At 37.6% G+C, this 27,820-nt stretch overlaps 1 protein-coding gene across 1 annotated transcript in view; it reads left to right on the top strand.

Moving 5' to 3' along the window:
• The window catches only part of tmem135 (transmembrane protein 135), a 257,534-nt gene extending 230,061 nt beyond the window's left edge, over positions 1-27,473 (top strand). The window contains exons 7-15 of the mRNA XM_007902332.2: positions 1,352-1,393; positions 2,363-2,527; positions 8,547-8,616; positions 12,098-12,265; positions 13,903-13,966; positions 15,482-15,558; positions 19,433-19,531; positions 24,022-24,089; positions 25,406-27,473. Of these exons, the coding sequence (XP_007900523.2) occupies positions 1,352-1,393; positions 2,363-2,527; positions 8,547-8,616; positions 12,098-12,265; positions 13,903-13,966; positions 15,482-15,558; positions 19,433-19,531; positions 24,022-24,089; positions 25,406-25,535 (883 nt within the window). The 3' untranslated portion in view covers positions 25,536-27,473. The remainder of the gene's footprint in view (positions 1-1,351; positions 1,394-2,362; positions 2,528-8,546; positions 8,617-12,097; positions 12,266-13,902; positions 13,967-15,481; positions 15,559-19,432; positions 19,532-24,021; positions 24,090-25,405) is intronic.
• The last annotated feature ends 347 nt before the right edge of the window (positions 27,474-27,820 follow it).

Below are 27,820 nucleotides of genomic sequence, written 5' to 3'. Positions count from 1 at the left end.
CCAAGTAAAGTAATTTCCTGATAACTTGACTGTGGCCTAACTTGTCACTGCCAATTAAGTTATCCTGTTCTCAATATCCCAGCCATGTTTATTCACATTTTCATGTATCTGCCTAACTGGCCACTCCTGATAACTCACCACTGAGCCCTTTTCCCTTGGAGTGATGAGTTATCAGGAGTTCACTGTAACTGAGAACAGCCTAGAAGTAAAGAGAGAGGAAATGATGATAATGGAAAAAATAATTAAAAAATCAATTAATGGATTTGCATCTCTTTTCTGTCATGAAAATAAAATAATAAAATCTGATGGAATGAATGGTAAAGAATAAACCTCCAAGGAAAGACCATAGATCTACCAGAAAAATATGAACACAGCCAATGGAAAGGATAAAACTGGTCTTCAGATTGAAAGTCATAACCAAAGAAATACCTCAACTTGTCAAATGTAGTCTCGTGTAAGAATTGGGTGAACTTCAACAATGAGGACCCAGTAGGAATGTTATATTAGATTCCTGTGAAAATGATCTGTTAGGTGATAAGGCTTCTGCATTGTGTAACAAATATGTGCTATCACCCGAGCTCCATTGAACTCTGAGTAATGCTTTATAAATGGGCAGAACATGCATGTTGGAGAACTAAATTGAGATTGAGGCAATTTTAATTAACAGTGGATTTAGAGCACTGGTTGCTGCTCGCCATTCAATGGCAGTCACATGCTATATGGTTTCCACAGAGCACTTAGAAAATGTTTCCCATTATATGGTGGAAAACATCCATTGACTAGCTAGTCTCACAACCCAACAGCCTGGCAAAAATAGTTGTAAGCTACACCTGTTTATACTGGAAAAGCAATTTGACATCCTTCCAGTATTCGAATGATTTTGAGCAGGAAACCTGATTAGATCAACTCTGAATTACTTTTGCTAGGAGCTGAGTTGACGCACGGACAAACCAAACACAAGCACAGAGCTTTGCTAAAGGCATCTAACACTGATTTGTTTCATGAATGTAATTAAGGGGCAAGTGTGCCATATTGCTTTTTAAAACATTACAACCACAAGAGCTTTTAACATTAATATTCTATATGTTTATATGTTTGTCAGATTAAAATGCAGTGTAATCAGATTAATACCTCCTGACAGTATGAATTCCATTCTGTTAACCAGCTCTTGAAGATATCTTTCAGAGGTGGTTCAAAATCAAATCAATACCTCTAAAATCTTTTATACCACACTTGTAATGTCAAAGTGGTCTTAAAGGTGCTGTATAAAAGATTTATTTGTGTGCCGATTTGCAGAACGTACACTTTGATGCACAGTTAATATTTGATTTAAATTGTATTTGTTTTCCAGATGCAAAGATGGACTCCAGGGATTTGCCTTCTCAGCACTCAAGTAAGTAAGATTTGAATGTGCATTGTGAGAAATCCATCTGTTTTGTATTTTGAGTCTAATTATAAATTACAGATAAGTTTAAAAAGTGGCTTGTTCTTATTGACAGCTTTTACTCATGTAACCCTCTAATACCAGTAATTGAGTAAAGGTGTTTTTATTTTTAAGACAGCTACATCAATTTACTATTTAATTTGTGGGTTGTGTTAAACATGTGTAAACACATATATAAATATGACCACTCAATCCACGATTGTTTGTGGGACACTGCTGAATGCATTTTGCTGCTGCTTTTTGCCCACAACATATACAGTCAATTCACTTTGTATATTTTGTGAAGCGCTTTGAGACGTTTCAGTGATGTAATAAGGCAATATATCAAATGCAAGGTTTATTACTGTTATTATAATAAAGAAGGAATTCATGGTAAATAATTTTCAATTAACCAATGAAAAGGATTACAGATTCATTTGTAGTAATTGCTTTATGCATGTGTTTAACATGGTTAGCACAGTGCATCTTTGGGTGATCATGTGTGATTTGTCAAATCTTACTTGAAGCAGGCGAAATACATGACTAATTATTGTTACATTCATAGATTCCGAAGAAGAGGTAACCTGCATCTGCCTCCTATTTCTTAATTGTCTCAGCTGATTTTATCAGTAACACAAGATTTTGTTTTGTGTTGAGTTTCCCTTGAAGAACTGAACTCATTTAACCATGTTGAACAATATTGGATATGGCAAGAGACTTCACAGACAATTATTACTTTCTTTTTTATATAATAACCTTAAATTTATGCTCACTACATTATTGGGTCACCATTCATGAATTTTGTTTAATATTGTGCAGCTCCTGTTTTGTATGACCTACTAAGACAATGACTCCAATAGGAGTTCTGGGACTGAATGCATTAGATATTTGCTTGCTTGCTATTTCTTGTATATGCTAATAATGTTTCCTGTCTGTTAGGTTTATTGTTGGAAAGGAAGAAATCCCAACACATTCACTTTTGTCAGAGATGAGGCCTTCTGCTGCATCTAGTACCTATGCTACTGAACAACAGGCTATAGAAGATCCACACAGGAAGAGCAGCAGGTCTTTGCTAGCCTTGACCAAACGGCTTGTTGACAGAATGTAAGTTTTTTTTAATAGATATATGTATATACATATAAATTTGGTGTGTTCTGTTATTTTGTAATCTTCTCCCCACTGGCATATCCCTCTGCTGGGTTCCTTGTTTCACAGAGGCTGGTTGCTCAATTTAGACAATTGCATTTCAGTGTTGGGCCAAGAGTTTTGTGTATTTATCCCTTGCAATTTTCTTTCCTTTGATGAAGATTTTTGGATGCATTTTGTCTTTTACTGTCATATAGTTCCCTGAGTGCCAGACACTCCTTAGCAACTCACTCAATATTATGCTGTATAGACTTCGACAAACCCAATCCTGTCCTTATAAGCCCCTCCAGCAGGGGTTTCCTGATTTCCTGATCGCAATCAAGAGCAGGAACCCTTGTTGATTCTTCTCTTCCTGAATGTATGTTTTAAATCTAAGATTTAAACAATTTGATCCATCTAAAGATGGCAGTGGACCATAGCACAGTGTTTCACACCAGAAATCAAAAATATACTGCAGTAAAACACCAATTTCATCCTTGTTCAAAGGGTGCAGTCTGTTTCATTTTACTCCACTTGAATCTATAGGTTCACAAAAGCTAAATTGATTCCGCCATCATTTTCTCTAGCCCGGGCTCCAACTCCACTCTGTCTTTGTAAAGCTCTCTAAGACATTTTCCAATGTGAAAAGTGCTCTCAGTGCAAATTGTTATTGTTGTTGAGTCACTCCTGTTGCCTTCAGTTACACTGGCATCCGGAGAGGTGTGGGAATAGGCTGCCCATCTTTTTCATTAGGGTATGTTTGAGGTGCAGAACATCAGGAACTCCGCTCCACATTCTGCTTGAGAAGTGGAGTTTTTGTGGGTCGGTGTGATATCCTTCTGTCAGAAAACGAACCATTTCTGATTTGTGATCTTATTGAAAACATTCTGTTCAAAGTTGCTATGTTTTAGATCCTATTGTGTTGGAATGTCGAATGCTTCAGCACTGCACTATCTTGTGCTTAATTCTATTAATTTGTTTTGTATATTTATTTGGGGCCTGCTGATTCCTTTATATGTACTAAATTCTGTGTTGACAGAATGTGAATTTGAGCACTTCCCTGTCTGCAATTGAGCCTGTACATTTCTGTATATCCATTAGACATGGAAGGAAAATAAATGTTTCAACTGTTCTAATGAAAGGTCAACCTTTCAGTAATTCAAGGGTTAGTGCAGCAGGCTGAGGAAATCCAGTGTCACTTCATCTGGCCAAGAAAACAGGATACTGTCCTGTTAATGATTCAGTATTCACATCACAATCTAGAATTATTAACCTTGTAAGATCATGTGTTACTCAGGTCACTGTGGAACACATAACTTAAAGCCTCAGTGAATTTCTCCTTGTTAACCAAAACGATCTTTGTTGATTTAATTAATGATGGATGAAATGTTTGACGATGAAATAAACCTCTTGTTAAGCCAACTTGAACATTTGTGTGGGAGAGCAGAGTTATTACAACGACTGCAGTGTTTGAAATGACCACTTGACACTTTCACTGGAACGAACTGCTATTAAATTCTGGGGACCATTTCCCATGCGAATCTCGACTACATGTTTGCACTACTTCCATAGCATGTAATAAGAACAACACTTTGCTTTCAATTCTGTAATCCAACCATACACAAGATGCTGTTCGATACAATGGGAATGAATGGAGCATGACTTTGAAATTTTACACCAGACATTTTTGAGTAACATTTCACAGCAGCTTGTTGCAAAGGAGTAAGAAGTTTAATAAATGGCAAGGAGGATCCAAACGAATTAATCCACATTCTTGGCACAGATACCTGAGGGTTACTCTTGTGTAGTCGTTGTCTCGGGAGGTTTGTAACTGTATGCTTTGGCTCAACTTTCAGGTGTACCCAAAAGGAAATTTAAATTCTGCTAGTCTCATACAGATGTGAACCTCCTTTAAAGTGGTGTTCACGCTCCAGTTTGTTCATGTCACCACATGGAATTTGTTTCCTGTTTCAACGATGGAATCCTAGAAATTTCAGCACTGAATTGGGTTGTTCGATCCATTGTACCTATGATACATGAGCTCCCTGCTGGTGATATCTACTCTAATCTTATTTCTCTGCTCGTTCCCTGTGCTGTTTACATTTTTAATCTTCAAGTTTCAAACTAATTCCCAAATGTGATTGACTTGACTTCAATTGACCCTGATTTTTATATTTCCCACCTTCCAATAGCCTTTTATGTAAAAATTGAAGTGTTAACACAGTTTTAATCTATTTGTTTCAATCTGACAAATAAACTTTATTTTGATCTTGGCTATTTTAGTTGTGATGTTAACTAAGAAAGGCTTCAGGCAACACTTCAAGAGCACATTTGATATTCTGGTAACAGGAGCGTGATGCTTGCCACTTGCCTGGGGTCAGATTAGTCATTGACTTCCTGTCACCTTTGTGGTCAGCTCATTTCCTCAACAGCTGGTTAAAATAAACTATGGGGAGCAGAGTCTGAGGAGCACATTGGGTTAGACTACCTTCCCTTCACCTGTGAGATCTGGGTTCAACTCCAGGCTAAATTGATGGAAAGAAAGGGTTTTTATGATGTGAAATGAGGCAGTTTCAGCCCAATTCTAATGGCATAAATTGACAATCTCACACTTCACTCTAGATATAACCTACATTAATCTAGGTCCAATTAATTCTGCCACTGAGTTCCAATTTGCACTTGGGTTAATTGAAAATTCCTTTTTTGCACCAGTTTAATTTGCGAAATTCAAAGGTAACGAATTTGAAATTTCAAGTCAGAAAAGGCTGAAAAAAATCGAGCGATGAAAATGATTGGTGGGACATGACACGGCTGTCTGTTTTGCTCACTGATGTTTTTCTTGCATTTTGCTAACTTGAGATTTTGCAGGTTATGAATTTCGCAAACTGGGAAGTTGCAATTAACTCAATGAATCCCATTTGAGCTTATTACAAATTGGATTCAACTGAATGCCAAAGCAGAAATGGTCTTCTTTTCCCAGGCCTTGTAGCCTTCATCTAGCCTGTATCCAAATCCAGAAACAAAATACAAATTGAACAAATCTATCAAAAGCAGATTGGTAATCTGTCAGACATCTCCTTGTCCAGCTTCATCGGTGCTAGAAAAGTGCTTGTTGCTTGACAAGTAGAACCTTCTCTGAAAATGCAAGTTTATTTATACTCAACAAAATACAACATTTGATCTTAACTAGGGAAACTGTTGCTAAAAAGGCATAAATGTTCCTAATTGTACAGAGTAGATAATGATGTACTATGAAACTAGGACACCAAAGATAATATTACTCTAGGTCTCTCTCAGCTTCCCCTTGATACTATTGTGTTGATACTATTGTGTACAGTGTATTATTGTGTACCAGTGCACAAATTGAGATATAACATTATTACACTTGGCACCCGTTCATCTGTTTAGCCTTCAGGCTAAGTTGGTTGTTGACTCATCTTCTCTAGGCAACAGACACCGAGAACCATAAGAATAAAGTAATCTCCTGGACAAATTATCAGGACAGCTCAATTAAAATGAACCTCTCAAAGTCTAGTGACAAACCCATGATTTACCATCCAAGCCTGGGCCGAGTCAGCTTGCTTTATCTCTACAGGAAGAGTTGAGATGAACTGCACAGACTGTTCCCTAGGGCATGTTGTGCAGAGCGGCTGTTTTCTATTTAATAATAATGCAAACAGAAATTACCCTCCGAAATATTTTGTGTTTCTTATTTTACATTATTTGCAAGATTCTTGACAAGTCTTCTTTGAGTATATATATATAGATAGTATATTTCATATGTCTCTGCTGCCATTTAGTAGGATAGAATGGTAAAGGAACATTCTTACAATAAAACACATTGTGTTCAGCTTCTTTTGTATAAGTAGCATGAAAACCAATGATTTTTAGGACATTTCATTTTGGCTAAAAGTTTCTGGGACCTTGAGTCCTATCGAGCCTATTTCAGTTTACAATAATTAGATTTTTTTTGCGTTTAAATCCTCTTAGATTTGTTTTGAACGTTCTTTTACATTTACATTGTTCATTCTAACTTTTTACCCTCCCCAAAGAAGCCTGGTTAAAAAGGAAGCTTCATTGTACAGACGTGAAGCACATTTTGTGCAATTTGCAGACAATGAAGCCCTTTCATTCAACTAATCACTAAAGACGTAAAAGGAACAATGGCCCTGCAAAGCAGCCCTTAAGTAGATGAAAACATCCATAAAGTATTACTTTAAATTAGAAAACCGTCTGCTGCCCTTTGCTCTGAGAGCTTATTTCACTTGAGGATTGTAAACCTCTCGGATGGAAATGGCTAATGTATCTCCATCTGAAATAAGTAAAGCTGCTACCAGGAGTATTTCTCCCTTTCTTACTGCATTGCTGCCTGTCAGGTGGCCAGGCCAGTTTGGTCCAGCTTTATGATGGAGTGCTTTCCAGTCTCTTTGTGTTTTTACTACATTTGTAGAGCTGTCTTACTATGTGGGGAAGGGTTGGCATGAAGGAAAACGTGGGAATATACTTACGCCTGCACTCAAGAAACATTTATTTTGCTGGCCAACCAAAGAGGTTGGGCGCCACTGGTCTAGGCTGTCACCCCACTGCAGTTCTGTGGGGCTATTGCATTGTTGAAGGTGAGGTGTTAAACTGAGGGGTTAAGGAGGAAGTTACAAGTGGATGTTAAACTGAGGTGCCTGTTAGGGTGGAAGTTAAAAATCTCATGACACTGTTTGAAGTTTCAAGTTTTAAGTAGGGACTTTCTTCCAGTGTCCCAGCCACCAATCCTTCAGATAAAATTGATCATTCATTACATGGCTGTTTGTTGGACATTGCTGTGTGTAAATTGGTGATCACTTTTATAATAATAATAATAATCCTTCCATTTGATATAGCACTTTATCATGTCTTTGAAACATCTCAAAGCACTTCACAGAATATACTGTAAAGTGTAGTAACTGTATATTTTGTGGGGGAAACGCAGTAGCCAATTGCACACAGCAGTGTCCCACAAATAGTCGAGGATTGAATGACTAAATTATTATTATTATTTTTCTTGAAGGGATTATTATCTCTGGAAAAGCGATCCGCCAAATGACTAACAACCGTTTCCTACTTACTGCTAGGTAAACAGGCGTGTGGAGTAAGGAAACTTGCCCACAGTTTCACCCTGCCCGGGAATCAAACCCAGCTCCTTTTGCTTGTTAGGCGAGTGCACTAACCACTAAGCTACAGGACTCCACAAAATACACAGTCAATCCACATAGCATTAAATCCTGTGAAGTGCTTTGAGATGTTTCAATGTCTTGATTAGATGTTCTATCAAATGCAAGGAATAATATTATTATAGATTGAAGTTAGGATTGGGACTAAAGCACAGGTTTAATGTGCCAACTACAAGCTTTCTGGTACAAATGTACAGTGCAAACCCTTTCTTTAAGATTGTGTCTGCAAACGTGAAGTGATCTCTTGATCTAAAATTGTCGATCTTTAAATCTCTGTGTGCCAACTTGTGATGTGACATACACCTTGGTTCAATGCCTAACACCACTTAACATCTGAGCGTTTGTCAATTGAAATTTGGTTGATGCGCTTACTTTCATTGGTTTTGTTTATTGTCAGAATATAATAACCAAGTGTGGAATGAGCACAGTGAAAAACCCAGTGTGGAACATGAAGAATACATTCACTCTTAACAGTATTTTAGGTATTGATATAAAAGATATTATAAGACGAATATAAGAAGTCTGAGCAATTCTTTATACATATATATAACTATACACTGTGAAGCACTTTGAGATGTCTAGAAGACGTGAAAAGCGGTATGTCAAATGCAAGGATTCTTATTATACTGTACAGCAATAACACTGTGCATTGATTATAGAGGCCTCATTAACCAAGAAATAATATAAAACGTCTCTTGTGCAATCATGATTCATCCTAAAGAAAGTTATTTGTCGAGGTATTTACTCTATTTATATGTGTAAAATTTAACATTGATGATTTTTCTTTTCTCCAGATGTAAACATGGACCAAGACACAAATGCTGTAAACATTATGAAGATAACTGCATATCTTACTGCATTAAAGTGAGTTGTTGACTTTTAGTCTTCTCATAACAAAAAAAATGCAGTACTTTATTTAGCATGTGGAAAGTTCCTGAGCAATTGTGTATCCGATCACAAAATTGTTCCTGATGCATTTATTGAAAATTCTGAAGGACTGAAATGAGGAACACTGCGAGAGCAGTGATTTGGTCTGGGGGTAGAATACAATGGAATTCTGGGCTATAATCCAAGTTTTTGTTCCATGAGATAATTCAGTCATTTTGTTACTGATTTCCTTTTTTATCCCTTCCTCCACTGTCTCCAATCACTCTTTGGTAATTTGCCCAAATGACCATCATTCATGTATGAGTACTGTCAGCAAATGTTGGCAGACTGTTCAACTGTGGACTCATCACTACCTCCACCGGGGTAGGTTATTTTCTCTGACCCTGGCCTCTTTAGTCTGCACACATGCAAGAGAGCAGGGCACCAACTTCTGCCAGTGCTCCAACTCCAATATGAGTTCCCTTTTCCTCTCACTTTCCCTACCTACGAATACTTCATGATAGCGCCTTTCCCGACGTGAAAGGCGCTATACAAATGGAATTTTTGGTTGTTGTTGTTTGATTCCCTGCAGGGCAAAACGTTGGGCAAGCTTCCTTACTAAACAAGCAAACTTCCTCAGGGTCACAGTCTTAAAATTAAGGGTCAGCCTTTTAGAACAGAGTTGAGGAAACATTTCTTCACTCAGAGGGTAGTGAATTTATGGAATTCATTACCCCGTGAACGCTGTAGATGCTCAGTCCTTGAACATTTTCAAGGCTGAGACTGATAGATTTTTACAAAAATAGAGGGATTAGGGATATGGGGATAGGGCAGGTAATTAGAGTTAGGTCAGAAGATCAGCCATGATCTTATCGAATGGCGGGGCAGGCTCGAGGGACCGAATGGCCTACTCCTGCTCCTAATTCTTATGTTCTTATTTCCATCCTTGGCTTTTCCAGGGATAATAATTCCTTCAAAAAAAATAAGAATAAATTGGTCACTTCAATCTACGGCTGTTTGTGTAACACTGTGGTGTGCAATTGGCTGCTACGTTTCACCCACAAAATATACAGTCAATTCACTTTAGAGTATATTCTGTGAAGCGCTTTAAGACATCTCAAAGACGTGATAAGGTGCTATAACAAATGCAAGGATTATTCTTATTATATAGAACATCTCTAAAGTGCAGTGACTGAATTGGGCGCTCAGCTGTGTAGCCGATCATGGACATTTGCTGAACAGATTGCTATTTAGTTACATTTTACTGATTTTAACTTAGCAATGCATTCCATATTTACCACGTCCCATGTACCCAGATTTGTGGGACTCCTGGAGTGGAGTATGTGAAGTCAGATTCGTGGCATTGGACTTCGGGCTCAACTGGTTAGGACACGATCTTTTTACAAAACAAAATCTCAATGTGGCTGGTGTCTAACTAACTGGCAATCAAACAGAGCCAGAATTTCAATGCCAGCTTCACAGACATCGATTAAGATTGGTGTTGGGTGGGGAAAGGGATTTGTGCTCTTCTCCAATATATTCAGTATGCTAAATATCAAATGTATCACAAGTTGACCCCATTTTCTTTGTGCCTTCTTTCTAAGTACTTTGTACAAGCACAAAACACAAGCAAAAGTAGCACACAAACACAAATAAAAACAGACTTTCCGATGAGAGACCATGCTGATTCAGTACTCTGCTTTATTAGAGTGTACACTATAATTTACATACCTTTGCATTTCTTTCAGATAGTATGCTGTCAAGGATTTTATTTATGTTTGACAGCAACACCTTTCAGAGCAGGGTATTGTACAAGTTCTTCACATGTGCATCTATGCTTGTGGGACATTGCTGTGTGCAAATTGGCTGCTGCATTTGCCTACAAATACAGTCTTATACACAGTCATTACACTTCACAATAAAATATTGTGAAGCAATTTGAGATATTTTGATTACATGATAAGGTGCTATGCCAAATGCAAGGATTATTTTTACAGTTCCTCTTGTATTTTTCCTATGAGTTTGTGTTGTCTGAGAATTTACCTTATCCCTGTGCAATTTATTCCTTTTAGTAATCCAGGTTTTAAGAGAATGGGAGTACAGAAATAAAATGTATCTCTATAGTCTCTCTTTACATTTACATTACATTTTGCTCAGCTTAGTTTGTTTAAAAAATAACATTGAATTACTTTCACATTACAAATCGAGTCTGACATGAATGGACATAGGAAAAAAAGGGTTTTCTTTTGGATGCAGTGAATTATTAATCAAGTTAAATTGGAGTTTTGGGATAGATCCAGAAGTTTAGTGAGGCTAAAACTGTATGACCGAAGAGAAACAATGAGAGGTATTCATGAGTAATGTATACTAGTTGTACCTTGTGTATTCTCTGGAGAAGATATAACCCAGGAGATCTGTGATACCAGGGGATTCACACCAATTGATCGGGTGTTGAGGAAAGTTAATTTAACACAATATTTCATATTGCTTTCAAATGAAATGGTTCAGGTGGGAAGAAGTTTGTCTATTTGATAGCTCTTGAAAATAGTTGATCTGACAACTGGACAAATGTCAACAGAACCTAGAGGGATTAATGCTGGCATAGTCTCTCTAAGTCTTACCTTAAAACCTTCCTCTTTGACCATGGCTACGCTCCCCTTCCCCTCTCCCCTGCTCAGTATCTAACCCAACCTTATAATGATGTCATCCTACATGATGAGGGCTATATCAAAGTAAATTGTTGTTATTGTAACCAGTCTGACTAGTTGTTAGTGGATTTTGCTTCTATTTCTACTTGTTGTAAAGCATTCCATATTCTAAACCTTCTGTACAAACGTGTTTCTTTTCTTCAGTGACGATCTGGAGTTTAGCCACCTTGTTACTGACTTTACCAACACGATCTGACTCTTTGAGTGTAGCTGTGCTGATATCTATGCTTCCTTCTAGATGGAGTTTTATTGGTTAAATATTTGCAGTAATCCACTCAGATGTTAGGATGTTCAAGCTTATGGATAATTGAGACAGTCAGAAGTTTTAAAATCTTGGCATATTTTGTTATATAACGTAACTGATGCTCAAGTGATGATTAAAAACATTAATCTTCTACTTGAGATGTCTTTTATGAATGGCTCACACTTTAGTTTTGCAGTTTATGATGTTATCTGAACTGGTTAAAGCACAAGTTAATGAATACTTAAGTAATCTTACAAAATGAGATGCTTTGATTGAAAAGTTCAAATACCTCCCAGAAGGAGTCCATTTAAGATTTTAAAAGGTATTTTATCATTTAAGTGTATGGTTGCAATAGTTGGCCCTGATGGCAACCTCTCATTTGATGTTCTGCTTCCTTGTACTCTTATTGTTCTCAATTTGATTACTTTCTGTAATTTGCTTTTTTTATAATAGAAATTCAAACCAGAAATTAGAGTGTGTTGCACGTTGCTCCATTCCTAAAGATTTCTTTTGAAACATTTTCCAGGGTTTTATAAGGATGTTCAGTGTTGGCTATCTTATTCAATGCTGCCTTCGTATCCCATCAGCCCTTAGACATCTATTTACAAAGCCATCCCGGCTGCTGTCTGCTTTGTACAATAAAGAAAACTTTCAACTTGGAGCATTTCTGGGATCCTTTGTCAGTATTTACAAGGTAATAAAATCTGCAAAGCATTTATTATTTTTTTATACATTAAGGGATTAAGAAGTTAAATTTGTGTGCAAAATAAAAACTTTATTATTTTGACTTTGTTTCAATCATTGAAGAGCATCAAATGCTTTGACACTCTGCACTTTGCCCAGAGTAAACTCTCATCCACATTACTGTTTAATATAAATATATATTTTGTTTTATTTGTGTTTAATAAATACTGTTGGGAGAAATACCTTCATATAATTATTCCCATAAACCTATCCATTTACTTATCATGGAAATTGCATGGTCTGTTATGAAGCCAGAGCTAGAAATGGTTGACTCTAGCAGCTATATAGCAGTTTTTCTACGAGTTACAGTTCAGTTCTGTTTCTTTGACTTGTGAAAAAGCCTTCGTAGCTACCATTTACTCTGGATTTCTTAAAGGCTCTATCTAGTCGCATTCAATTGCTTCAACTGTTGTCTTTGGATTCCATTCTTATTTTTAATAAGGCAGTTATTAACTCTTAGGCAAGAAGTTGTGTGCACAGTTTATTAGATTGTGTACTTTATGAGTAAACTAAAACATCTGCAATAATGGGTATGCAGTTAGACCATGTCTGGAAGGAAGCTGAAACGAAGGTTATGTTGCTCATTCTTTTTAGGGAGAAATGAGAAATGAAACATCAAGTTGACTGGCCATTCTCACACAAAAAAAGTTTGAGATGGAAGTATAGGGATAGGTTGGGTTGTTTGGCTATTTACAATGCTGGGATGCATTTGCGCAAAGATGAGTAGGAGGTCTGGCTGGACGAATTCTGTAGAGAAGAATGAATGGAGTTTGCTGATTATTGTGAAAGATTTCTAAAAAAAATGAATTACTTAATAGATCAATTCTAAGTAGACTAGGCTACAAAATTAGACTTATAACAAGTAGAAATATTTAAGTTGGAAGGTAAAAGAAGAGGAAAGCTATTATTAAGTATGATGGGGGTCTTTGGGAAGTTAGCAGAATAAATAATCGGGAATTATTGAATCAATAAAAGTGTTTTTATAGAAATGGAAATAGTAGCACAAAATGTATAGGACCCACTAACAATTGTGGAACATATGAAGGAATTGCTCTTTGATTTGAGTTGTAATAATGCAACACATAACCAATCCAATACATTGACCTAAGAATATAAACATTGTATTTTTTACAAAACAAATTGATTTATTTAGACCCCTTAATGCATTGCTCCCTCTGCTTGGAGTGAATTGATATAACTTCTAGCCATAGAGCAATGTGGAACAGAAAGCAAGATTTATATTCACCACTCCTCAGTACATTGCTCAGAAGCTGTTGATACTCTAAGACCTGATTTCAGAGGTTCTGCACATACATTTTTAATGTTACTTTGGTTCAAATGTATTAGACAAAGAAAGATAGCCTTCCATGTCTTAAGAAGTATTTAAGCACTGTGATGGATTTTTATTCTTGTTAACCATAAATATTGTTAAAGAAATAGTTTTAACAAGCTGTTTCATTAATAAGCAAAGTTTAATACTAATAAAGTGCTTTTGTAGCTTGTGAAAGACCAGGCAATATGATACAGCAATTCTCTATACTAAACACACATACACCACCTGATTCTTATGTTTTTGTTTCTGTCAAGGGCACAAGTTGCTTCCTACGATGGGTACGAAACTTGGACGATGAACTTCATGCACTGATTGCTGGTGAGAATAATCATGTTTTTTCAGCTCTCTTATGAACATGTCTGCAAGGCGATGATTTATAAAATGACGCTGATTAATACAAATAATAATAAAAAATATCCAGTGCCTTTTAATTTTGAAAACAAACAATATAATTTGGAACTCCTGTCATTTCCGCATGACTGTTAACAATTCTCCTAATACTTTAAAAGGCGTACAGTACAGCCTCGGTGCAACATGGTAGTTGGGAAGTCCACAAAATAAAAGTGTGCTATGAATGGAGCACATTATGTCACATGTGCTCTTGCTCACTTCTGGATTACAAGAATTATTATTGTTATTATTACTGCTGATGTTGAGGAACCCAATTGCACCTATATACACTTGTCAGCAAGTTCCTAAATTATAACTGAACCCACAGAAAACTGAAATGCATTATTATTATTCCTAACAACATCTGGTATCGTGCAGCATGCAGCAGCCAATTTTGCCTACAGCAATGTCCCATAAACACACATGAAGTGAATGACAAATTTTATTTGGGGATTGTTTGCCAGGACACTAGAATAAACTACCTTCTCTTTTCGCATTAGTGCCATGGCACAGATAGGCAGGACATCAGTAAGAGAGTCTATGACATAATGTGCTCTGCATTTAGCATAATTTTATATTATGGACTCCCAACTATTGTGTTGCAATCAGGCTGCACTCCCGATGTGTTGCACTTTTCACGTTTGGACTACATAAAGAATTGTTAGCAGTTGGGATAGTCACGTGGAAAAAATGGAGCTATTCTGCAAGAGTTCCAAATAGTTGTTATTTTCAAAATGAAATTTTCAAAATGAAAATGGGCAATTGTGATTACGTGAGTTGGATGTAGGTCTTGAACGCACAACCTTCTGACTCCAAAGCAAGAGAGCTACGAACTGAGCCAGACTGATACCTAAATGATGCTGCACAAAGCGTATTTCTTTTGTCATTTAAAAGAAAAGAACCCTCTCTCTTGAACCCTATAATAATCCATATATTTAATATAGAACCCTTTACGTCAAAAGAAGGTCTCAAAACGCTTCACAGGATGTACTATGAAGTGTAATGACCATCGGGCAAATGTAGTCAATTTGAGCACAACAGTGTCCCACAAATAGCCATGAGGTGAAATATAGCATGTAGACTTCAAGGCAAAATTAGCGTCAAATGATTTCTGCATCCAGTTTAAGACACAACAAAGCTCTGCTGGTAACTTTGAAAATAAATATTTTTCATAGTTTGGGCTACTGCATTGTGTTAACAAACAGATATTTGTTTACAACAAGAACAAGATTAGATTTGTATGGCGTCTTTCATGTCTGGAGGACGTCCCAAGGCGCTGTTTAAGCACCTTATTAAAGAACCACCTCATAGGTCTTCATCTGATCTCTCCTTTATGATGTGATATTTTGATAAACAAAGGAGCTAAACAAAGAGCCCTAGGTTTATATTCCTAGTACTCTCAATAAAATGTATTAGTCATTCTTCTTCCAATTCTTCCCACAGGTTTTTTGGCAGGAATCTCCATGATGTTTTACAAAAGCACAGCAATCTCCATGTACCTGGCTTCCAAACTTGTGGAGGTAAAAGAATACTCTTTGGAATTATTTTTGCATTTTAATTTTCAATTGGTGATTTTAACTTCACATTATAGAACCAACTGCATTTCTTTGGTTAAATACAGATAATATTGAAATTACATTCTTTCTATCACTGACAACAAGGATTCTCAGCTCCCGATAATCCTGCAAGCCAAAGTCCTAACAGGTAGAGTAGTCTTAGCTGGACAAGTGGTTGGAAGCTTGCTGGACAGTGATCTCAATAACAAGCTGTGCAATTTTAGCTGGTTAAGCTCCAGCAGTATCACAACTCACACTCTGGAGACATAAAACTCTTGCTAATCAGTGCCTGATAATCCAGAATGCAGTGAGCAGGATGCATCCCAAGAGAGGCACACTTCATTCCAGAAACAGGGAAATTTCCATGTGTAGATGACACACAAATGCAAAACTCTCAGTATGGTTTGGCTAGTTTCTCTTAAGCAAGGTAATAGGTTTCCTAATTTTTCTGTTGCCAGGCTAACCAAAAATAAAATCCCTTCCTATCAGCATTCTGAGTTTGCATTTGCAAAGACAGTCATTCCTTTGCAGATGTGAGCTCTTGCAAGATTATTTCCTGCAATTTCATTCTGTTCTGTTTTGCCTTGTGAGCTGCCAAAGCTGCAGTTAGACTGTCAAATAAAAATGCATCAGTCCTGAAGAAATATTAAATGTGATCATATAAAGCAGGGTGGTCCAACAGGTGGCCCACGGACTGCATTCGGCCCGGCGGGTGATTTTATGCGGCCCAAGACCATTTTCAACATTCCAACATCCGCTTCTTCCTTCCCTGGCGAACGTCTTCCTACGGCAGCGGCAGGAGCCGGCGGTTGTGAGAAAGCTCGGAGAGTGGGAATAATGCTGCCCCTTACTGCAGTCTGTACCCGAGCTGAGGGGAAAGCAAGTCTGTCGCCATATCCACTGGCCCTTAGCAACCAGTGGCTCCTGCTGCTGTACATAGTGAACCATACGGCTGATTGGGAGAGAGGGGAGATTGAGAGGGGGTGGGGGAGAGAGATGGAGATTGTGTGAGGGAAGAGAGTGTGTGAGAGACAAGTGAGAAAAGGGGGAGTGAGATAGAGACTAAGAGAAGGGGAGAAAGAGTCATTGAGAGAAGGGGAGAGGGAGTGAGGGGGAGAGAGTTATTAAGAGCAGGGAGAGAGAATGTGAGGGTGGAGAGGGTGTGAGAGGGGAAGTAAGAGTAATTGAGAGAGTGAGGGAGCGGGGGTAGAGAGAGTGACTGAGAGAAAAGAAAGGAGGAGTGATTCAGAGAGAATGTGAGAGGGGATAGAGAGTATGTGGGAGAGAGAATTGAGAGAGATAGAGTTTGTAAGAGAGGAGAGGGAGGTGAGAGCGATTGAGTGAGAGAGAGAAATAAAAAGAGTAAAAGAGCAGAGAGAGAAGTGAGGGCAGTGTTTAGTGGTTCACTGTCAGGACAGACTATAGGAATCTCCCTTGGCCGCCACGGGAGGGACCGAGGATGGACACCAAGTGACATGCCTCACAGATTCCCAACAGAAAGCTCCCTCTATTCCCAGTAAAAAAAAATTCTCCACGTACTTCATTGCCCCACCTACCACTCCGAGCTCCTAACCTGGCCGTTCCCTTTGCCCAGAAAACACCAGCCCCCCACCCCATCTGCCTCACCATCACTATTTTGCCCCTGCTCTCTGGAGTTCCATTCCTGGAGTCCCTCTGACTCGCTGCCTCTCTCCTCCTTCAAAGCATGTCAAGACCTAACACACAAGAATTCTACATCGCTGTCATGTGTTTTCAGTTTAGTTGTGGTTTTAATACTGTAACAATGTTTACATATGTAAAGAGAAAATTACTGACAATAGTTGAAGGTTACAGTATCTTTCCACTTCCCATGGCTATAAATTTTGTAAAGAATTTCTCCTGCTGAGATTTCTGCAAATACAGTGCAGCCCCACAATAATGCGCTTCTTTATAGCACTGATTCGGTTATAATGCACTTAAAGTTTGGACCCCATTCACTGCCCATGCACAGTGCACAGCAAGTGATGTTGCAACAGTCTTATCACCTGGAAGTCAGACTGTTTTTCTTGGAGCAAAACCAGAAATTGCTGGGAACACTCAGCAGGTCAGGCAGCATCTATGGAGAAAGAAAATTGAGTTAACGTTTCGGGTCCACGACCCTTTGTCAGAACTGGGGCCATGTTGGGAGGGAAAGGGTTAGTCCCTCAATATCCCTGAATCAATATTTTGCATTTCCTTCTCAGTTTTAGTCCTTAAAAACCTCTCCCTCCCAACATGGCCCCAGTTCTGACGAAGGGTCATTGACCTAAAACGTTGACTGACTTTCCTTTCTCCATTGATGCTGCCTGACCTGCTGAGTGTTCCCAGTGACTTCTGTTATTGTTTCAGATTTCCAGCATCTGCTGTATTTCGCGTTTTGTTTTTTTGGGGTGCGAATTCTCATTGAAAGTGAGCGTTGCATGCACTCACAATGATTTTTTTTTATTGTGGCATTGTTACAGTGTAGATTAAGAATATATGCATCCCAAGCTCCACTTTCTCACAATGCTTCATTGTAGTTCTGTTCCTTGTTTTCTGATAATTATTTAGGTGTTAGCCTGGTTTATTTGATGGAACGCATATCCCTGAATCAATCAAAGGTTGTGGATTCAAGCCCCACATTGAGACTTTGTGCTCATTAAGTATAGGCTGACACTCCAATGTAGTGCTGGGTGTGCTGCATTGTCAGAGGTGCCATTCTTCGGATAAGACATTCAACCGAGGTTCCGTCTGCCTGTCCAAGTGAACCTTGATGATCCCATGAACTATTCGAAAAAGGGAGTTTCTTTCAGGACCCTGGCTAACAATCCCTTAGATAAGCTTGGCCATTCACTTCATGGCTTTTTGTGGGACATTGCTGTGTGCAAATTGGTTGTCATGTTCAGCCACAAAATACACACAGTCACTTTACAATATATCCTGTAAAGCGCTTTTTGATGTCTTGTTGACATGAAAAGGCTGCATTCTACAAAATACACAGTTGCTGGATAACCTCATTTGAGAAGTCCTCCTGACACGAAATATATCCTGACACTATATCAAATCTAATATTATTTATTTTAATTGTTGTAATCCATTTGATGATGGTCATTCAGATCAACTGATTTTCAGTGAATGAACAATTTCATCTACAACCTAAAAAGGATATTGAATCTTTAATCCTGAAAGAAATGCTGCTGAAGACATAAAAAAACTTGCCAATACAGGGTCAAATTTTACATCTTGTTCCTTTTTGTTCTTCAAATTAGCTCAAATGTTGCAAAACAAGTTGTAAGTCAAAACTTCCGTATACTGTATATCAATATCCATACAAAGAACAATCTGCATTTATAGATTTTGATTGTATCATTCAGTGTGATCTAACATTGCTTTTAATACCTCTTGAATAGTGAAACTTGGAGTTTATTATGTGAATGAGGAAGATTAGGTAACTCATAAATCATAGAAAAGTATTTAGATTGTATATTAAACAGTTACTGAATAATGTGTTTACTGGCTTTCATACTCATGGACAATGTGATATTCTTATTGTTATTGTGAAAGGCAATGTGACTTTGCATTTGAGTGTAGTAATGGCAAAACCTCTGTATTAATTGTGTTCATAAATGTGAACTGCCATAACCAATCACAAATATTCCCCAAACCCTGGAGATTGCTTTTCTGATATTATTACTGTTAAAACGACCCAATAATGAGCTTTAACAGACCTTGGAGAAACGAGAAGCTCCATGTGATTCACACCTATCATCTGATGTGATCGAGATTAAAAATTGAGGTTAATTTGCTTCCGTAATTAATTTGTGTTCATCTTTGCCGGCAGACGATGTATTTCAAAGGCATTGAAGCAGGAAAATGTCCATATTTTCCTCATGCAGATACCCTCATCTATGCGGTTTCCACAGCCATATGTTTTCAAGCAGTAAGTATCTGTCTGATGTGAAAGATTGCTATTTAGCTGAATTTCATCAATGCATTTTTATGTTTCAGAAGAGCTGTGCTACTAAACTAATTATCTCTGGAAAGATGATGACATTACAAAATGCTTATGCATTTACAGTTGAAGTGATTTATCCATGTTGAGGTCTTCTCTGTGCAACTGCTGCGTAAACATGCATTGTATAATTGTGTTTTTCTCAATTTGGTCCATTTTAATGAAATTAATTGAAGTGTTCTTTCAGCCCTGGAACTTGGATTCAAATCCACCCTGATTAATGGGAAGAAACTCACTTTATCTGTTCTTTTGGCTGCAAAGGATATGAAATAAAATTAAATCCTGTAGTGTCAACCAAGTTCTTATGGATAACGTAAAACTTGCATAAATCTTGCTCAGGTAATTATCAATTTGGCATTAATCTAACAGCCTCACTCAACATAGATTTAAGGATTGCTGGTGTAGGAATTAGAAGCATTCATAATGGTCCATATAGTATTGTAATACTACAGCATTCGGAGGTTCTCTCATGAGGTACTGCAGAGAATTCTTTGTGCTGCTGATCCCTTTCTGGACCGTGGATGACATGAGGCACGTTAACCAATTCTTGGGGCACTCTGAAATTATGGATATGGTGAGTTTCAAGTTCAGGACTCTGTGTTAGTTCCTTGACACAACGGAAATTTACTGACAGATGTTTGTATGTCGGCTGGGCACCAGTATAGAGATAGCAATTTGAAATTCAGCAGGAACTGAATATTGACTCACTTTAACATTAAATATGTTAAATATTTCCTGGGATTATTTGTAAATAAAAGGGAGTTTCTCCCAGTATGATAGCTCGCAATCCCTGAGCTAAATTGATCAGTCACTTGACTGTAGGATATGGCTGCCATGTTTTCCTGCAAATACAGTCTCAACAGCTATTACCTCTGTAGTGCTTTGGGACATTTTGACATTATGTGCACTGTATCAAATACTACGTTTAATTTATGACTACAAACCAAGATTGATGGAACTTCAGCAAGTTGATCAGCATCTGACTGTGAAAGGCAGTCTAACATTTCAAGCGTGACATCAGAACTCCATAACTTCATTGGACCATTAGTAATTGACCTACTTTGAAATTTCCAGCATTTTCACTTTGTAATTCGGATTTCCAATGTACATTTTCTTCCCTTTTATTGCTGCGTTGTTGCTCAACTGGGCTTGATGTGCCTAGCAGACACACACTGAAAAAATAGCCCAAACTAACAGTTACATCTTTGTTTATCTATTATAATCCTGATCTTCAAAATATTTTTCTAGCTCAATGTACACAGATACCCTTCAGCCCTCCTTTTGTGCAATACTTAGAAGTTGATCTGCTTTATTTTCCACTGGTGTACTTTTACCTATTGGCTTTGCAGAACTACTACTTGTGCAAATAGTAACCATTGCCAGAAAGTTTTTTAGCTCAGAAAAAGAGGGCTCAAGTTTGCTGTTTGCTGATTTTGCTTATGCTAAACAAGGGCTTTACTTTTGTAAAGAGGGCTATAAGACAAGTAATTGGAGAAATTCACAATCTTGCATACCAACTATCCCTCAACTGTATATACAGCTATTTTTTTCAATTGCCTTTGACTGCAAAGACTGGTGTACTTTTATGACCCACTCAACAAATTCACCTTGAAGGACAGCAGCTGGCTGCTAAATACAGTAAGGACAGCAGCTGTTTTCTCAGTACTGCTTAAAATGAAAGTCTCGGGAGTTAAAACCAAGTGATCGTCTATCACTATGATAATAAATCAGGCTGTATAATCTAATAGGAAGTCTTCACACAGTAGATCCCAGTTTCTACAAAATAATCTCTGTGCCAAAACCACCAGCAAATCAAATTAGATTCCAACAGCCTTAGTAAAGCAAGAAGATGCCAAGGTTTTGATTTAAAATATTAGTTGTGCCAAGTTTCTCAATTATGTGACTGCTGTGGATGTATTTGTTCATAGTATAAGAATTTAGTTTGGAAAGTTAGTGAAAGTGCATGATCTTATAGCAATTTTATTTTGTTGGTTATTAAATCTGAGGGATTTTTGTTCAATTTATTCAATTTATATGTGGAGGGAATGGGTTTATAGTAACTAAATAGAGCAGCTTTCTGTTCTAGTTGGCTAACCTGGTTAACATTATGATGTTATAATGTTAACCAGTTCTCCTGGCTGGGTAATGCGGTCACACGACCATAGAAGGGAAGTCTGTGTGTGTGTGTGTGTGTGTGTGTCTGAAGGGGGTGTGTGCCTTTGATGTTTGCAATGAAAAATGTAAACTTGGGTGACTCTTAGACTGGAAGGCTCAACAATAGAATTATTCATTTAAAATTATTCCAGAAATAATCTGTTTGCAAAATGGGTTCTGGGTGTAATGCACTCTGTGCTTGTTATAAACTGAGTACCTATAAACATTTTCAACCTGTTTGAGAGTGTTATTACTACCTTGTAACAATTTCCCAGACATTGTTTTTTGGGATTAATTAAATATAGAAGGAAGTTTAACTAAAAATGTTAAGAACAGAGATTATTTTATGACATCCCTGCCCATTTACGTAAAACAATGTTATACCTTTTTATTGTATGAGAAAAGTGAATTTCAAACGATGAATTCTATCAAAATGATTGTAATGGCCAGAAGTATATTAACCTTCACACTATCAGAGTTTCAAAATGTATAAAACAATGAGTGTTCTTCGACTGCAAACTGTGATATTTCTGTTCTCATTTTACTGGCTGTTGGTTTGCTATGGGACCCTTGCAATCTGTAAAGTCCTCACACCATCTTTCATGCAATGAAAATGTCAAGATGCCACTATAGTGCTCCCTACTGGAAGTGGGCTGTGAGAGACTTATTCAGCAGTCTTAATACTGTTGTTATAGCGGATTATTTCTAGTCTCTCAAGCATATCAGCTTTTTTTAAATAATAGGTTTTTCTTCAGTAAACATTCTGTGTGTTCTTCTTTTTGATGCATCATATACCGCTGACCTGTGGAACACAAACTACAGTACATTGTACTCTATTTTAAATACTTTTTATAAAAGAACAAAAGAATATCTGTTATGGAAAACCTTATTGCTTTGAAGGTGACAAAAATAATCAGTGGGGGTGAAAGGCCAATTGAATGGCATAACTGCAGGTATAAGCATTTTGTGACATAATCTCTCTTTTCTCTGGGGAACCCACTATAAGTTGGTAACATGTGAGTCCTCATTTCCAACTCAAGATCTGAATAGAGTTAATAGTTTTGTGAGATGGCATAATTTACAGAGGATTCCCTGTAGAGAACTCAGTTTGCATTGTGGGTTACAACGTTTGACAACTTTTTCAACCCCATGATGTGTTGGGTGGACTGGTCGACAAGTATGTAATTGCGTGGAATGGCAGAATGTAAGTTAGTTTCCTCCAGCAATTCAGCATGTAGTGAGCTCCAATTTCCACGTACTCTTCGAGGGAGACGTAGAGCATAAACCAGAACCAGAACTGTAATGTCAAAAGTCAACCTCTGCAGTTCTTGTGATTGCTCTAGCAGTTGTTTCAAACCAGCATTGACAGAGGTCTTGGAGCAGGCCACGGATGGTGTCAATCACAGGTAATCGAGGAAGAAGAATATTAATTGGCAAATGAATTAATGAGAAATCGGGCACTTTTGTTAATATAACCCATATATAGGGCAGCACAATCCTCTCTCCCTGTTTTATTGCAGGGACACTAGCTGCCAGGTCACCACTGATGTATTATTAAGCATTATGTGCAGGAAGCGAATTATGCCAGTGTTCTGTAGACCCATGCTAACTGGAAGCAAGATACACACTTCTTCTGAGATTAACTAATTAGATACCCTACTTACAAAATGGCTGACTTCCAGATCGTCACACTGTTGATGTAATTTCCTCTGCTTGTTCAAATGATCTGGAGGAAACTTTGCTAACGTTGCTTCCTGCGTACTCTGTACGTGGGATATGTGCAGCAAATGCCACTAATTTCACTCCTTCGTATGTATAGCCTGCATGCACAGCACATAAAAAGGAAAGTAATGTTGCTGCCTACATATATGCTCAAGAAATACATCAGTGATGACCTGACAGCTTGAATAAGCCATTTTTTTACGTTTAGCTTATAATATGGCCTCTACGATATTGAACTTAGGCAACTACATTATAAAAAGGTTGGCTATGTATTTGCAAGTGCCTGAGATTGATGAACTTGCAGAATGGATATACATTTAAAGGGAACGTTCCTTTAGCACATGTAGACAAACAAAAATTATTGCAAATTACAAATGTTACAAATCAGAAAAATCTGTATTTGAGAGGAATGTAGTATTGAAGATGCATTAAATTGTATTTAACTAACATGAGAACTTATTCAATAAATTGCTCTGAACATTTAATATTGCTTGTTTTTTTAACATTGATGAATCGTGACCAGCTTTTCTTATCATTTCTAGGCAGTGATGGAAGTTCAGAACCTACGGCCTTCCTACTGGAAGTTCCTGTTGCGGCTGACGAAAGGAAAGTAGGTGTTTCTGCTAACCTCAGGCACTCACTCACTCCTATTGTTTCTAGAAATAAACCTTGTCAGCGTTTAGTTTAAAGCAACCTTAGAGATAGAATCATGAAAAAATTTTTAATCCAAGAATCCCACTTTTCCAATGCCATCCATTTCTTCTTCCTTTTTCTTTTTTTCCTTATTCCTCTCTTCATTTTCTTTTTCTTCTTCATGCCATTTATGGATAAGGAACATCAAAGTTAGATTTTACCTATTTTTCACTGAAAAATACAAAATTTTGTTGGTAAAAATTTGATAGGTAAAAAAGCTGTGTGTAATTTTGCATTTTTTTTTTACAGTCCAAAGATAGGGGTAGAAAAAGGCAGAAAAGTAGAAATTCAGGAAAAGATGTCAGGGAGACTGATAGAGAGAGAGACAGAGCAAATTTTTCGCTGTATCAGATTGCTCCTCCCCCCAATGTTTTCCTTTGTTTGACATCAAAAACAAACCCTGAGAAATACCCAGCTTTTCATTTTGGGGATGAAAAACAGAGCATGGTAATTATTACTGAGTAAAAAGGTAAGATCCAACTGTGAATAAAATTGCAGAATCATGAGAATTTACAGCAAAGAAAGAGGAGATTCAGTCCATTGATTCTATCCTGGTGCTTGCTCTTGCAATATAATAATAATCCTTGCATTTGACATAGCGCCTTATCACGTCTTCGAGACGTCTCGAAGCGCTTCACAGAATATACTGTAAAGTGAAGTGACTGTATGTTTTGTGGTGAATCCTGGCAGCCAATTGTGCACAGTTGGGGATTGAGTGACCAAATTATTATAATTTTTTTTGAAGGGATTATTACCCCCAGAAAAGCAATCCGCCAATCGATTAACAACCGGGTTCCTACTTACTACTATGTAAACAGGGGCGTGTGGAGTAAGGAAACTTGCCCAACATTTCGCCCTGCTGGGAATTGAACCCAGGTCTTTCGCTCTAACCACTAAGCTACAGGACTCCAATGGTATATACTGTATTAAATAATCCTTAAAATGTCTCCCCATACTTGATCCCTAATTCCTTGTACTTTCTCTGTATCCTTTTATATTTTTTCTCGTCAAATACATATCTGGTTCTCATTTGAATCTTGCTTAATAAATATTTACAAACAACGCTTATTATAACATATGTCATGTCATAATAACATCTACATGAAAATGAATCCTCTAACCTCTTAAATGTTTCAATCCTGTATTTATGGAGTAGTTGTGACAAGTGCATTTTGAATTGCTAGTATGCAAAGATTTTCAGTATTTACTGTACAGTCTCTTTATTTTAACCAGATTTGCCCTGATGAACAGGAGAGCATTGGACGTTTTTGGCTCACAAGCCTCCAGAAACTTCAAGGGATTCATACCTAGGCTGGATCCAAGATTTACTGTTGTGAAACCAGAACTGGAACTCAATTCCTGAATCTGCTCTGGTGTGAGGTTATCAGGATAGACACTTTGTGCAGTAATTCAGCCTTTGAATCAGGCAGTTTTTGACACACGGAATCAATTCCAATGTTTTAATTAAAAAATATATTGGTAAATGATCTGTAATCTTGCTGTTTTCTTTGGGAGCAGAGCTATCCAAATTGAGTTTCTCCATTGTTATATAAAAAATGAATGCCTAATGCATTTAATTCTTGGAGGTGTGTAGTTTTTGTTAATTGACTTCCAGCTTTTGTTACAATTTTACTGGTCATTTCAACTGTGATGTATACAAATTAGTAAATACCATGAATCTCATTAATGGCAACTGTTTGATAGCAGAGATTTGCATTTTATTCATAGCCATATGCACTGATGCTGATGAATTTGTTTGGGAATTCAAATTTGTCTTCCCCTTTACACGGTCTACTATTGTAACTTCAATCCTTATAGCCAATAGTTTAGCTGACAATGAAATGAAGTATCATTTGATGGAATATAAGCTGCTCTATGCCTTGTATAGGACACACTCATAGAGCTAAAATCATAAAGCAATTTTTTCTTACTGTGAAACTGTAATTGACCATTTTGGATGATAAATGTTCACATCACAAAGCCCAGTTGATTCCCATTAAATGAATAAACCCTGAACCACAAAATTGTAAACCCCATGTATTAGAAACTTGCAACCAACACCCTGCTGCACAAATTGTTGTGTACTTTTCAAATTCACTTTCATATATGTAGCTTGGGTTGCTTGTGAAAATAACAAAAGTTATGGAGTTGTTTGTAATTTGGGCTTTAAATACAAATTGCTGATTAAAAACAAAGAAAAATGTTACGTAACCATTCAATTGAATGGAAAATGGCTTTTCAAATTCCAGTCATGGCATAGAAATTCTCAATTATCTGTTGGTCACTGAAAAGGAAATGATTTTTGGGGGGCATCAGCTGGGTGTTTGACATGTGTGGATTGCACCTGGTAACTGTATTACCATGCTTAAGAGTATACAAACTGGAGTTCCATGCATGCTGCCGACACATGGAAATTCCTGTGTCTGCAATGGAAGGTATACTTATTCCCCAGAGGGACACATTCTGTTTACATAATCTGGGAAAGGATTAGGTGCAGGTTGGCAAAAGTTGGCAAGCCTTGGGCACTCTAGAGTATGTGTTGTATACTGCTGGATTTTGACTAGCTAAGACCACCCAGCTTGCCATTAAAAGCACTCTGGCAAACCTGTCCAGCTAGGACCACTATACCAGTGAGTACTTTGGGTCTAGGGTTAATAGGAGCTGAACGGGTTGAATCCTGCCCTCAAAGTCTTAGCGATGAGCTTGGCTGAATAGTCTTTCATCAGCAGTGTCTGGAGTACTGCGGACCTGCATGGCTCAGGGCCAGACGACCGAGACCACCGCAGGAGGTTGATTCAGTTCCGACATTCCATCACCAATCATATTAGTTGGAGCCTGTTAACCTCCATGGTGACCCAGCTTACCTCCATTCCCTCCTCCTCCCCCCCCAGGAGGATAATCACTAGTTGTTCATTTTATAAAGAAGAAATTAATGTAGTGGCTTTTTAATTTAATACCATCTGCCAAGAATAACGCTTTGAGAACTGAAGACATCTGAGAATCAGTTTTATTTCTACAGTTGATGCTGTGTAAACATTTTTTTAAAAAAAAACAATGAAACCATATGTTTGCTGAATTACATGCAGGGGATATACCAGAAACTATTAAATGTGCTGAAATCAGTGCGTTTAGGATTTGAGGTTTTCTAGTTTGGGATTCAAGGTTTTCTAGATCCATGCACGTAATAACTGAAACCTTTCCAACTTCCAGATTTGATCTTGAGATAATTTTCATCCAAAATGGATTAGTTTGCAGGGGTATGGGGAAAAGTCAGGTAAATGGGATTAGGTGGATTGTTCTTTCAAAGAGCCAATACAGACACGATGAGCCGAATGTGCTGTAAATTTCTATGGTTTGGTCTAATTTCAAATTGCAACTAACACCCCCATCTGGGCAATCTCAGCTACATTGGGAGATACTATAGGGGGTGTGTATAAATGTTGTGAATTCCTGGGGAACTCCAGGTATTTAAAAGTCTTATTCCAGATATTTCTAGCAGTTAGCACTGATGGACCTGTTCTGACATTGAAAGTAAACAAGGCTGTATCTTGTGTTCCATCAAACATTGTAACAAATAGTTAGTATATGGTTATATTTATGTGCATTACTTACCTCAAAGCGAAACACATTACAATGTGATTTGCTTTT

Source organism: Callorhinchus milii, unplaced genomic scaffold (assembly GCF_018977255.1).
Source record: "Callorhinchus milii isolate IMCB2004 unplaced genomic scaffold, IMCB_Cmil_1.0 Scaffold4, whole genome shotgun sequence".
NCBI classification, from domain to species: Eukaryota; Metazoa; Chordata; class Chondrichthyes; order Chimaeriformes; family Callorhinchidae; genus Callorhinchus; species Callorhinchus milii.
This window is presented reverse-complemented; position numbering and strand designations above follow the sequence as displayed.